General features: G+C 39.4%; 1 protein-coding gene and 1 non-coding gene across 3 annotated transcripts in view; both read right to left on the reverse strand.

Annotated features, from left to right (window-relative positions):
* cfap36 (cilia and flagella associated protein 36) overlaps positions 1 to 14970 on the reverse strand; it is a 109745-nt gene that overhangs the window by 53991 nt on the left and 40784 nt on the right. For both annotated transcript variants that reach the window (XM_020514308.2, XM_020514293.2), the window contains exons 4-5: positions 12723 to 12837; positions 4003 to 4090 (exon numbers count right to left, since the gene is read on the reverse strand). In XM_020514308.2, coding sequence (XP_020369897.1) covers positions 4003 to 4090; positions 12723 to 12837 — 203 coding nt within the window. The remainder of the gene's footprint in view (positions 1 to 4002; positions 4091 to 12722; positions 12838 to 14970) is intronic.
* On the reverse strand, positions 1294 to 1400 carry LOC125484129. Its single transcript, XR_007262983.1, has one exon. It is a non-coding gene; the product is annotated as a U6 spliceosomal RNA (small nuclear RNA).

Raw genomic sequence — 14970 nt, forward strand, 5'->3', positions numbered from 1 at the left:
GTTCTCTGCAGTAATAAATATTTTAAGGCTGAAGAAAACCAGTTTATTTTTTTTTCATCAGTTGCTGTAAGGCATGACTTTTAATTAATAAGTCAGAGACCTTTATAAATGTGAACCTGTCTCCTGCAAACAAGTGAAAGCATCCAGAGAAGGAAACCATCTCAGCAAACCCTGTGCATAGGAATCATCGTACTACCTTCCCTGTGTTTCCCACTATATTTCCTGTCTATGTCTGTCTGTAATGTGTGTGTGTAAAGGGGTGTTTGTAATGGGTAGTTCTTGTTATGTGCCATCTGTTCACAATTGTTTATCTGTGGCTAGAGTTTATTTATTTGCAATAAACAGTACATCTTGATAAGTACAGTGTGGAATGCTCTGCTAGAAAATGTGGTGGAGGCAGATTCAATTGAGGCACTCAAGAAAGCATTAGGTAATTATTTGGATAGAAATGGCATGCAGAAACGTAGGGAAAAGACAGGACATTGGTGTTAGGGCATACAACCGGTGCAGACACAATGAGCTGAATGGCCTTCTACGCTGTAACATATCTGTGATTTAGATATCTGGTTCATTGGGCAATCAGGGCACTTTTAAAATAAACCTTTAATTTTTGTGATGATTCCAGGAATTACTGGGCTCAGTTTTCAGCATTGGTAGACCAGTGAACCATAACAGTTAGGAAATGGCCATTTACTAACAAAAATAAGGATGCTTCGTAGCATGATTTGTAAACATCTAAATTTTAGATTGCAACTTCAACTATTGAATATTTATTTTTCTATTTACACGAGTCATGGGCTTCGCTTGTTGGCTGGCCAGCCAGTATTTATTGCCTATCCCTTGTTGTCCTTGGGAAAGTGGTGGTGAACTTTCTTCTTGAACTGCTGCAATTCCTCTAGGTAACCCACAATGCCCTTAGGGATGAAAATCCATGATTTTGATTCAGCGACAGTGAAGAACACCAATATATTTTCAAGTCAGGATGGAAAGTAGCTTGGATGGGAACTTGCAGGTAGTGGTATGATCTGCAGTTCCGTAATTAGCTATTGACTTACCTGTTCTAATGTCTGCTGCTGAAGTGAGCACAATTGAACCAAGGAACTTTAGATCTTCAGTCAAACACTCTCTCAACTGAGCTATTTTAGCTCTTGTATGGTATGATGTAAATAATTATTCTTATTAACCTATTTGGACAAGTTATGACACATCCCTGTGGCCAGCACTTCAAGTAGGACTTGAACTTGGACCTTTGAGCCCAGAGGTAGGGACACTACTACTGCATCACAAGACCCTAAAAATGTATAAGACCACAAATTTGCATGTTATCCTGGCATAGGAGCCATGCTAATGTTCTCTGTAACATTTCAATATTCTTGTATATGTGCCGCTGAAGAAGGTACAATTGAACAACAGACCTTTACATCTTCCATTAGTTTCCCACCAAACAGCTTTTCCAAACATCAAAACATCCATGGTATTTTTCACCACCAGTAGATCACCTATGTTTCCAATTGTTCAATTTATGTGCAGAGCCCATTAAACACCAAAGTGGAGAGACAGGTAGGGATAGAGGGAGAGGGATGAATCAAAATGAAGTCGGAAGGGGAGAGAAGGCACCCTATCACTTGCCATGCTCACCTTTGGTGCGTTGATTTGCTGATTAAATGGGAATTGAAGGCACATATTAGCAGTGATTAATCACTAGATTAGTACAATAGATCACCTCATAGTGCAGCCATTAACCCCATCCCCTTTCAGTAAAAGTTTGAATTATTTTTCCCAGTTTGGATACTGCTTTTTCAATATCAGAAGCTTATTCATTTTCGGATCTGTATGATGAACTTCAGAATTTGCATTTGCTGCAAGCTTCCCCATGACCCATGATATCCCCAAATTCTTCACCATCTTTACTATATTGTTATCCCTGATTCCCCAATGACCCCCACGACGAACCCCTTACCCTTGACTGCACATCATGCATGATGTTGAGGCTTGTAGGCTTTGAAACTTTATGATTTGCCAGTGCAGACACAAAGTTAGGCTGATTGATGCCAATGTGCGCATCAGGTAACAGGGATGATCTTGTTGGCCCTGTATCCTCCACATGTTGCAGCCAGAGTGACCATGATTTACCTTGATAATTCCTTTCAGACAATCTAATCTCATTCCCCAATTTACCAGACTCCTTCCCCACTATACTCAACTGCTCCCTAGAACTATACAATTCCTCAGCTAGCAAATACAATCAGGCCGATACCAAGACTTGAGCTATCCATAGACTCAACACCACAATAGGCAGACCCCAGAAACACCCCAGATTACGTAAAACCTAGCCCCTGATTTTCTAAATCCATTTCCTAGTGCTTTACAGGACATGCCTGACTAAAAATTGCCCTCTCCTGAACTGATTGCACAAGATGACTGGTCTGAAATAATTTTGCTCAGTTTCTAGTGCTGATGATGGTCCAGTGCCTAGACTGAAATATGTCAATCACTGGACTTGAACTGGACCAACCATCTCACTGACCATGGCCAAGTCCCCATCCAAAAGTGGCTCAAACCCTGGATGGACTATAGAAATACACTGTATCTGAAGTTTTGCCTACTAACTATGCCTCTCCTTTCTCATTCACACATCTCAATGCTCTTCATGCACACACAATGTGCTTGCCACATAAAGTGCAGGCACATGCATCACCTCTGATGTTGATGCAGCACTGTGCCCTTCAGTGATATATGCACCTTCACAATAATGCTTCACTGTTTCCTACAGCCACATGCTACTGCCTTGCTTTCTGTGTCAAAGTATCCCAATCTTCATAAGGTGCCTACTTGTTTTCGGTGCTGTAGTGCCAGCGTGAGACATAAGCTGTTGAATGATTGTGTCTGCTAAAATGCCACCTGTAAAGTAGAAGCTGACACATTGCCATTCTCTAGTTGGTTCCATGATAGCCAGGGATTTATCTGCCTTGGCCTCCGTGAGTTATAGAAGTTACTGAAGTTATAGAAGCTACACCACCAGTGAAGACAACCAACAACCAACAATTTTTTGCTAGAGGCAGCCAAATCTATGGATTCACCTGTACTGGAGGCAGAAGACGAAACACAACAGGAACAGATATTTTTAATAAGCCTGATCAGATTTGTCATGACACACCTCTGCAGAAGGTTAGACTTGAACCTGGGCCTTCTGACTCAAACGTAGGAACTTTACACCACTGCATTCAATAAATATACATTTGGTTTATGCTATTGAGTTTGTGAAGAATTGATTACTTCAATTGGACAGACGTTAATTGGGAAGGGGAAATCATTTCCAGCAAGTTTACAAGTAGTAAGATGCAAATGCATGCAGATAGGCTTCTCACCTTCTGATGGCAATAAAGTTCTCAATATCTAAGGAAAGCGGACATAACTGCAAAAGAGAAACTTGAAATTAAGAATCTGACTTTACCCGATTAAGTCATCAAACCGGTTGTTCTTATCACCTTAGGGCTTGGAAAATTGTGCTCTAAATATTGGTTTCTGTCATAATCAATAATCAACTCAAAATACACAAGCCACTACAGATGAGATCCATGGTTTTCATTCAGTTGAAGAACCTAAGACATTGTTTCTATCCAAACTCATTAAGAATATATGCTTTACTACAAATATTTACCACAACAGCTTGTTTTGAACCACACATTGTCAATTAAACTAGACTAGGTTAAGAGAGGTGACAACTGAATTCATGCACAGAATGTAATAAATAAAAATGGTGAGCTGCAGCAACCTTATTTATGACTCTTATGCTTTTACAGAATGGTTTGATCAATTGATTGGTCTGTGTGATAAAATGCACCAGTGAAGACAAATGCATTATCCTTTAGCTATTAGCAATTATATACTAGAGAGTCTGATAACTATTTATGTCAATGCTTTACCTCGTCTAAATCAGTGAATTTGTTTAAGTGCTGAGTTGTATAGAATGATCAGGAAAGTACTCTAACGACTACTCACTTCAGCACTTCTCTCAATATTCTAAGTTCTTGTTGCTCCAATTCACTGATTTTGTCCTTTCCATCTGTTAAACAATCAGGTAGAACTCCTGCCAAGGAAAAACAAAAACTTTTTACAATCAATTTGTAACACCTTACTTTGAACTCTTTTGCCATTATAATCTCAAGTCTTTGAACAGCAGTTCAATATATTACCTGTAACAGTACATAATAAAAAAAATTCAGCTGAGAAAATTAATTAATTGCGATTTGTCACATTAAAATAGTTCATTTAAATGAAAACAGGAACTGTTTAGGTATTATTTCACCATTTTAGCAGATAAGATCCAATCCATGCAAAACCTATATATGATTACTGCATTATAAATTTTCTTTTCATATTCCATGCAGGTTCTCTAATTTAAGGAGTGACACATTCCTTCCTTTACCCTCTTGGAGAGTGAAATGGGTTCAGAGGTCAGAGATCAGAGATTGGTGACGCAAGACACCAGAGTGCAAAGTGGTTTGGAGGAAATCAAAAAGCCACAGTGAGAGGAAGGATGGTGGAAATGGGGAAGGGGAATGAGATTGAAAAGGTCAAAAAGGAGATCTGAAAGGTAGAATCGGCAGATAATCAGAGGCTGATGAAGAATATGCGTAGAAACTGAGGGAGATCAGAAATTGCAGCTGGGGAACACAGAGGGAGGTAAGGATTAGAAAGGCATGAGTGAAGGCCAGGTCACTGAAAAATCAGATGGCAGGAGGGATCCTATCACCAGGTGAGAAGGAGTGTTATCATAGAATCCCTACAGTGTGGAAGCAGGCCATTTGGCCCATTGAGTCCCACCCAGAACATCCCACCCAGACCCAACCCCTACCCTATCCCTGCACTTCCCAATCTAGACACTATGGGCAATTTAGCATAGTCAATCAACCTAACCCGCATATCTTTGGACTGTGGGAGGAAACCGGAGCACCCAGAGGAAATGCACGCAGACACAGGGAGAACGTGCAAACTCCACACTGACAGTCGTCGAGGCTGGAATCAAACCCGGATCCCTGGCGCTGTGGTAACCATTGAGCCACAGGGTTACCTGTTGACCAAGCACAAGTTATGTTTGATGATCTGGAGGTAGTGGGGTAAGCAATTGTGGCTCTTGTGGTCTATAAGCAGTGCTGGAAAGTCACTTATAATCTGGATCTGTTAGACCTCCCTCCTCTTCATATACTGTGTTTCCAGAGGCCAAGGAAACATGCTGCATACAGCAGAATTCAAACTAGTGCTTGAAGTAACAATCTGTAACCTGAGAGCTACCACGTTGCCTGGCCCCTGCCATGTGTGCTCCATGGAAACTGGAAGTGGGAGGTCTGTGTCTGCCTTTGAGATTTTTATTATTTTCACATCCTAAGCAACTCAAACATTCTGTGGATTAAAATATCTCCTGCCATCTCTTTTGACTCCAGTAACCCACACTGATGTTAAACTGACAGGTCTATAATTACCAAGATTTTCTCTGGCTTTCTTCATAAATAATGCAAAAACATTTCCAATCCAGAGGCACATATCCCGAATCTAAAGAGCTTTTCAAAATTAAGACTAATGAAGCTGCGTGTTTTTCATCAGTTTAGTATCCTGATGAAAAACATCAGGTGCTGGAGATTTGTCAATCAAGAAGTAACAATAAATTTATATAAAGTTTTTGTTAGTACACAGTTTGGAATAATGTGTGTAGCTTTGGGCAAGCATTTTTAAAAATGACATTAGAACTGTAGAAGACACACAAGGTAGACAGATGAAATTGATGCCTAGGTTGAAAAACAACAGTTGTAAAGAGTTCAGATACCAGAATTACTCCCCTGGAGGAAAGAAAGCAAAAAGGAAGATCTACGAGGGTTTAAAATTATGTAAGGTTCCTGCAGGGTATATTACTAATTCGGGAGTCAATGATGGAAGGTAATTGAAATAAAACCGCCACTAGGAAAGGACCTAAAATAGCTTATCACAGCTGAGATAGTGTATCTTTTATAATTTTTGAAGTAGAGGTAGAGGTACATCAATAGATAGATAGGAAGAGAGATGTTAGTTTTGGATTACTGTAGCAATGGGCCGAATGAAGAGACCGAAAATTTAAGGGTTTGTTCAATATTTTTTCCTTAAAGGTTATCAGTTTTAATTTAGAAAAATTTAAAATAGCATGTTTTGTTTAGATTGCAGCTGTAGCTAATGTTCGTGATAATGACCTGAGGATCTTAGAACTGAGATATTTGGCTAGTGCAGTTCACAGGGACTTTTGCAGTAACAGTTTGTCGTGCATTTAGTTTACTTTTATTTTTGATATTTATTTCTTGTTTTGCTCATCTTTAATTCATTTGTATATGCAAAAATGTAACTTTATATATCACTTAAAATTCACAATATCTTACAACATTAGATTATCAACCCGAAACATTTAATCTGTTTTTCTCTTTACAGGTGCTGCCTGAGTATTTTACCATTTCCTGTTTTCATTTCAGGGTGTCTATGATGTTCTTACATGGACGTCCAAAAGCATTTGGTAAAGTTTGACCAATGTATTGTTAGTAAAAATGAGAGCAAATGGAATTGGATACAACCTTGTGATCTGTGTTGCCAACTAATTGGTAGGTACAAAGCAAAGAGTCAGTATAAAGGGAATGTAGTCTAATTGGTGCAAGATGAAAAATGATGTTTGTTAACTTTCAGGGCTGGAGTATATATTTTTCACCATATATATTAGTGGTTCAGATGAAGGAACAAAGAGTTGTACTCTCAAGTTTGCAGGTGACACTAAATTAGGAAGTACATTAAATTGCATTAATGGAAGCAAAAGGTTACAACGAGGGACTAATCAAAGCACTTACTATATAACATCTTTAATGTAGTAACACATCTCAGCCTCTTCACAGGAATATCATTAAATAAAACCTGACACCAAACCGCAGAAGGTGAAGGACTCATTTTCAAAACATTTTATTAAGGAGCAACTTAAAGGAGGAATAGGCGAAGAGTCAGATAGCAAAAACAGAAGTTGCTGGAAAAGCTCAGTAGGTCCGGCAACATCTGTGAAGAAAAAATCAGAGTTAACATTTCAGATCATGTGACCCTTCCTCAGAACTGTTTTAATTTAGAGAGATTTAAAATAGCATGTTTTGTTTAGATTGCAGCTGTAGCTAATGTTCATGATAATGAACTGAGGACCTTAGAACTGAGATATTTGACAAGTGCAGTTCACAGGGACTTTTGCAGAAGCAGCTTGTCGTGAGGAAGGGTCACCGGACCTGAAACGTTAACTCCGATTTTTTCATCACAGATGCTGCCGGACCTGCTGAACTTTTCCAGCAACTTCTGTTTTTGTTCCTGATCTACAGCATCCGCAGTTTTTTTTTAAAGAATCAGATAGGTTTAGTGAGGGATTCCCAGAGTTGAGGGCCAGGGCAGCTGGAAAGATAGCCACCAATGATGCAGCTACTAAAACCAGGAATGCGCAAGATACCAGAACTGGAGAAGTCCCAACACTTCAGAGGGTTGTATGGCTGGAGGAGCTCATAACTATAGGGAGGGGCAAATTCATGGAGGGACTTGATGAGAATTTTAAAATGAACATTTTACTTAAGTGGGAACTAATGAAGGTTAATGAACGCAGATTAATTGGAGAACAGGTTTTGATCTAAATTAAAAGACAAATAGAAAAGGTTTGGATGAGGGTTTAAGTTCATTGAAATTAAAATAGTACAGAGAGAAGAGAGTGACCTGAAAACAATGCCAAGAGAGGCAACGGAACTCCAAACAGTGCAGAGAGAGGGTACGGAACTCAAAGCAACGTAGAGAGAAGGGGCAGACCTCAAAACAGCAAAGAGAGAGGGGACAGACCTCAAAACAGCAGAGAGGGGACGGATCTCAAAATAGCAAAGAGAGAAGGGATGGGCCTCAAAACAGCAGAGAGGGGATAGACCTAAAAACAGCAAAGAGAGAGGGGACGGACTTCAAAACAGCAGAGAGAGAGAGAGAGAGGACAGACCTCAAACCAGTGTGGACAGAATGTGGTGACACCTCAAACAGCACAGAGAGAGGGGCAAAATCATAAAACAGTGTGGAGACAGGGGACAGACCTCATAAAACAGCACAGACAGAAGTTAGGATTTACAAAACAGTGCAGAAAGAGGTAAGGAGTCATAAAACAACGGACAGAGAGGGGACAGACCACAAAACAGCAGAGAAACGTAAGGATTCTTAAAACAGCAGAGAGAGAAGAGTATGGATCTTTAAAACAGCAGGCAAGGATTTACAGAACAACAGAGAGAAAAAGAGATTAGGATTTATAAAACTGCATAGATAAAGAAGTTTGGATCCATAAAATAGCAGAGAACGAGGGGTAAGGATTTATAAAACAGCAGAAATAAGGATTTATAAATAAGCAGAGAGAGAGATTAGGATTTATTGAACTGCACAGAGAGAGAGAAGGGTTTAAAAAACATTTAACTTCCCAATATGCATTTCCTCACACTTGTCCAGATTAAACTCCATTTGCCATTTTTCAACTGATTTATACCCTGCTGTATCGTTTAACAACCTTCCTCACTTTCCACATCAATTTTCATGTTGTCTGCAAACTTACTAATCAGACCACCTACATTTATATATATTACAAGTAATACAGGTCCCAGCACTGATCACTATGGAACACCATTGGTCACTGATCTCTAGTCAGAAAAATACTCCTCCACAACTACTATGCCCAAGTCAATATCGTATCCAACCTACCAACTCACCTTGGACCCCACGTGGCCTAATCATCTGGACCAATCTAGCCTGAGGGGTCTTATCAAATGCTTTCATAAAGTATACTGCCCTACCCTCATCAATCGTCTTCTAGCTATGCTTCAGTTTTCTGGGACCTTGCCTGTGGCTAGAGAGGATACAAAGGTCTCTGTCAAAGCTCCAGCAATCTCCTCCCTTGCCTCCCTCAGTATCCTGGGATAGATCCCATCTACCTTAACATTTTCAAGACACCCAACACCTCCTCCTTCTCAATATTGACATGCCCTAAAATACCAACATACTTCTCCCTAATCTTACCATCATACATGTCCTTCCCCTTGGTGAGTATCGATGTGAAGTACTCATTAAGGACCTTACCCATTCCCTCTGGCTCCAATTATAAATTCCCTCCTTTGTCCTTGAGTAGACCTACGCTTTCTCTAGTTACTCTCTTGCCCCTAATGTACGTATAAAATGCCCTGGGATTCTCCCTAAACCTACTTGCCAAGGATATTTCATGGCCCATTTTAGCCCTCCTAATTCCTTAAGTTCTTTCCTGTTTCCTTCATATTCCTCAAGGGCCAGTCTGATTTCATTTTCCTAAATTTTACATATGCTTCCTTTTTCTCTTTAACTAAACATTCAATAACTCTTGTTATCTAGGGCTCCTGAATCTTGCCATCCTTATCTTTCATCCTTACAGGAACATGCTAGTCCTGAACTCTAATCAACTGGCCTGTAAAAGACTCCCACATTTCAGATGTGGATTTACCCTCAAACAACATCCCCAAATCTAATTTCTCTAGTTCCTGCCTAATACTGTTGTAATGGCCTTCTCCCAGTTTAGTACTTTCACCCAAGGACCCATCTTATCCTTATCCATAGCTACCTTAAGACTTATGAAACTATGATCACTGTTCCCAAAATGTTTCCACATTGAAACTTCGATCACTTGGCCAGGCTCATTCCCCGATACAAGGTCAAGTAAGGCCCCTTCCCTAGTTGGGCTTTCTACATATTGTTTCCAAGAAGCCCTCCTAGATGCATCTAACAAATTCTGTGCATCTAAGCCCCCAGCAATAAGGGAGTCCCAGTCAATATTGAGGAAGTTAAAATCACCCACCATAACAACCCTGATGTTTTTACATCTTTCCATGAATTGTCTATGCATCAGTTCCTCGATTTCCATTGGCTATTGGAGGCCCATAGTATAACGCCAATATAGTGACTGCACCCTTATTATCCTTGAGATCTATTATTGATTGACATTCTCCTTAATCAGTAATGCAACTCCCACACCCTTTTTGTATCCCTCTCTATCGTACCTGAAAATCTAAGTTCTGGAACATTGAGCTGCCAGTCCCACCCTTCTCTCAACTAAGTTTCTGTAATGTCTACAACATCTTTGTTCTATGAACTAATCCAGGCTCTAAGCTCATCTGCCTCAACTGTTAGATTCCTTGCATTAAGATAAATACACTTCAGCCCACCAGTCCCGCCATGTTCATTACCCTGGCCCTGCCTGTTTGTCCTATTAGACAAACTGACTTAGCCTCCAACTTCTCCTCAATCATGCCACATGCTGACCTACTACTCTGGTTACCTGCAAGGATACTGGTGCCCTCCAGTTTAGGTGCAACTCGTACTTCTTGTACAGATCAACCTGCCCTGTAAAAGATCCCAATGATCCAGATATCTAAAGTCCTCCTTCTTACACCAACTCTTCAGCCACACATTCAACTGTATTACCTTCCTCCTTCTGGCCTCACTGGCACATGGAACAGGGAGTAATACTAGGATCACAACCCTAGAGGTCCTGGTTTTTAATTTTCTATCCAACTCCCTGTGCAGGATCTCATTCCTCTTCCTGCTTTGTGTCGTTAGTACCAATATGAACCACAGCCTCTTGCTGCTCATCCTCCCCTTTCAGAATATCCTATGCCTAGAGACATCCTTGACTTTGGCTCCAGGGAGGCAACACACTATCCTAGAGTTTCGCTCACAGACACAGAAACACCTATCTGTGCTTGTGATTATAGAAACCTCCATCATGACTGCTTACCTACACTTCAATCCTCCCTTCTGTACAACACTGTCAATTGTGGCAGCAGTGATCTGGCTGCTGAGAGGCCATCCCCAACAATATCTAAAATGGTATCCTTGTTTGAGAGGCAAATAGCCACAAGGAGATCATGGACTGCCTGCCTGCCCCAACTAGCAGTTACCCATCAATCAAGCTGAACCTCTGGTGTGACTGCATCCTGAAACCCCTATCTATGAAATTTTCAGCATCTTGTATGTTCCTCAATGAATCCAACTGCAGCTCCGAATGAACCATGTGGTCTGAGAGGGGCTGCAGTTGGACACATTTCCTGCAGACACAGTTGTCGGGACTTTTATTTCAGATTTCCAGTACCTGCAGTATTACACTTTTGTTTTATGTAGACTGGTAGAATTAGATTGGCAAATACAGCCTGGAAAAATGATTTTAGAGTGTATATGGGACAATGTCTTAGAGAAATAGGTTCTAAAGCCAGCCAGGGAGTAAGGCCAGCCAGGGAGTAAGCTATCCTAGACATGGTAATGAACAAACAAAAGGAATAAGGAACCCCTGGATTATGGTGACAGTAACACGGTAAAATTTCACATTGAGTTTGAAGGAGAAAAATCTCAGTGTAATAGCAGTCTTCTAAATCTGAATAAAACCAAGTATAAGGGTGTGACGGCAGAGCTAGCTAAAGCAAACTGAGAAACTTGGCTAGAAGGCAGGACAGTAGAGTTGCAGTGTCAGACCTTAAAGAAGGTAATTAATAGGCTAAAGGCAATACTGCTCATATTCATGCATGCACATTTAAATGGATTTAGGTTCAGGTTTATACAGAGCTGCACAGCAAAGTTCTATCTCAATGATAAAGAAAGATTGTAGGAGAAGGATGCATCATCTGTGGTGAAATAAGGAAGTTAAGGATAGTATCAAATTGAAAAATAAGTAAAAATACGCAAAGACTAGTGATAGGTCAGATGATCGGTCAGATTTGAAGAACTAACAAAGAGTGACTTGACAAATAATAAAGGGCTAAAGTAACGTGACAGAAAGATAGCTAAAAATATAAAAACAGTAAGAAGTAAGCAAACATTTAAATAGGAAAAGAGTAATTAAAGCTGGGTTTGATCCTCTTGAGATTGAGTCTAGAGAATTGATGAAAACAATGAAAAGGTAGAGACATTGAAATGGTATTTTGTACATGTTTACATAGAAAATTTCCCCACGACATTTGAAAATCAAAAAATAAAAGAAAGGGAGAGGCTTAAAACAATGATCACCACCAGGGAAACGATGTTGGGAAATTTATTGTACCTTAAGGGTGACAAGTCCCCAGAACAGAGGGCGAGCATCACACGAATACATAAGAAATAACTGCAGAGATATTTAAGGCATTGGTTATAATCTTTGAAAATTCCTTAGATTTTGGAAGAGTCCCTTCAGATTGGAAAAAAATGAACGGAACACCATTATTCAAGAAAGAAGGGAGACAGAAAGAAGGAAGCTAGAGGCCAGTTAGCCCAATATCTGTCAAAGAGAAATTGCTAGCATCCATTATTTGGGAGTATACAATGGGATATTTAAAAAAATCATACTAGGATCAGGCAGAATCAACATGGCTTTTTGAAAGGGAAATTGTGTTTTAATTAGTTCTTTGTGAAAGTAACAAACATATATTTGTTTCCTTCACAAATATATGTTGGGAAAACCAAACACAGTGTTTTGACAGATTTTAGAAATTGCCTTCCTACCATCATTTAAAATCTAAACACTAACAATATCTCCTTAAAATAATGCTTTCAGCAGAATGTGGCTTTTGAGGCAAGCGATTGCTTATTATCATCAGTCCTGACAGTATAGTGATTCAGGAATTAATAATACTACTTATGAATTAATTTTAAAAATTGCTTTCTCTCATTACCATTTCTCTCTTGAATCATTCGAAGAGCTTGTAATTGCAGTTCAATGTTTTTCTGTAACATCAGTGACTTAAAGACTTGAAAATCTTCTGCAGCTAGTACTGGTTGGAAGACAGGCTATTGAAAGAAAAAAATGCTTATTTTGAAATGATAATACAAACAAAACAACTTATATTTGTACAGGATCTTTAACCTGGTAAAATGTCCGAAGATGCTTTACTGGAACATTATAAAACAAAGTATGACACTAAGTCACAAAATAAAGATGTTAGATCAGACGATGATTATCCCAGCTGGGGTTAAAGCTGGAGATTATCTTAAATAAAAGGAGAAAGTGAGGTAGGGAACATATCGCGAAACAACACATTTCATTACATTAATAGTTACACAGAACCCAGTCCATCAATGACTCAAATCATACATAAGTGCAGAAATTATACAACACATAAACTATCTGTTCAAACCAATGGTTTTACAAAACAAATGAAAAATGTAAAAAAAATTTGTTTTCACAAAACATCTAAGAGGAACTAAGACTGAAACTGAGATTGCAAACCAAAACTTCTGGAGAAATTAAAACTGGATGAAACCAGGAAAAAGGACAGAGAGTTGTACAAAATCAGATGATGATCAAGCAGTGTAGTATAAGGAGGCTGAAAAAAAGAGGCTAGTTCCAGGAGTTGGGAACGGACAATGACACAGTTGCTGCAGCTGTTTCTGCGAGTTGAAGATAATATAATGGATCTATGCCATCCTTGTAAATCATTTTTCTTAACAAGTATACCCATGTGAAACTTAAATTTTGTGGCTAATACTTCAGGCCAAATGTTATGGGGTTGTCTTTCGCATAGGTAATGTTTGAGGAGTTGACAGGCATGTTCGAATGGGACCCAAAAATGATGGTTGCAATGGATAAAAGTAAATACCAACACTAAAGAACCTGTTAACTGTTTTATATAATCTGATCACTTAAATTTTATTTTTTATTCCATGGGATGAGGGTGTCGCTGGCTAGGCAGCATTTATTGCCATCCCTATTTGCCCAGAGGGCAATTAAGAGTCAACCACATTCCAGTGGGTCTGCAGTCACATGTAGGCCAGACCAGGTAAGGATTGCAGTTTCCTTCCCTAAAGAACATTAATGAATCAGATGGGTTTTTCCAACAACCAACAATGGATTCACAGTCTTCATTAGACTCTTAATTCCAAATTTTTTTTATAGAGTTCAAATTCCACCTGTTGTGGGGGGAATTCAGATATTATTTGGGTCTCTGGATTAACCGTCCAGCAATAATACCACTAGACCGTCGCCTCCCCGTTATAATATGAATAAATAAAAACAAAACTTAAAACATAAAAATGCTAAGGGCTCTTCTAGTGTATGATAATGTCGCACACTCTGGGCCAGAGGTTTTTATTTAGGTCCCACCTGCTGTGGAGATATGCCATAGTTAGTCGAGTTAGTTGATTTAAAAAAATTTAAAACAGAGAAATACTTTTTATTGACAAGATTGACAATTAACACAAGTTTGACTTTTACACAATTATTATTCATTCACAGGATGCAGATATCACTGGCTGGATCAGTATTTATTGCTCATCCCTAATTGCCCTAATCGGGCAGTTAAGAGTTAACACATGGCTGTGGGTCTGGAATCACACATAGGCCAGGCCAGGTAAGGATGGCAGATTTCCTTCCTTAAGGGATATTAATGAATCATGTGGGTTTTTCCTGACAATTGGCAACTGTTTCACAGTCATCATTAAGCTCTAATTTCCCATGGCCTAAATGTAACAATTAGAAAACGATCATTAGAAAATAGTCATTCCAGCCACATACCCTGAAAAATGTTTGTTGGGACCCTTCAGATGTCCCAACTTACAGGAGATTTAAACTTCTGATGGGAAATTATCATTTGTCTGGAACCCTCTGAAAAATTCCCAACTCTGAGTTAGAGACAGATATTTGCAGGGTTCCAACCTAATTATCTGAATCGCTTCCGGGGAAAATTTAACTAGCTATAAAACTGAAGGCCATCCCCCCACTCCATTCCTGACAACCCCCCAACTCCCCATCACTGACCCAACCCCCAAATCCAATTTCACTTCCACGATTTGCTCCTCCAATTCTCTCGAACTATTTTGATGCCTTCTCAACTCTAACCAAATTGATTAATTGTTACCTCATAAAAGAACATTGTTTCCAACATTATAATATCATTCCTATTCAGGCTGCCACCTTACCTCTTT

Source organism: Rhincodon typus, chromosome 9 (genome assembly GCF_021869965.1).
Source record: "Rhincodon typus isolate 14 chromosome 9, sRhiTyp1.1, whole genome shotgun sequence".
NCBI classification, from domain to species: Eukaryota; Metazoa; Chordata; class Chondrichthyes; order Orectolobiformes; family Rhincodontidae; genus Rhincodon; species Rhincodon typus.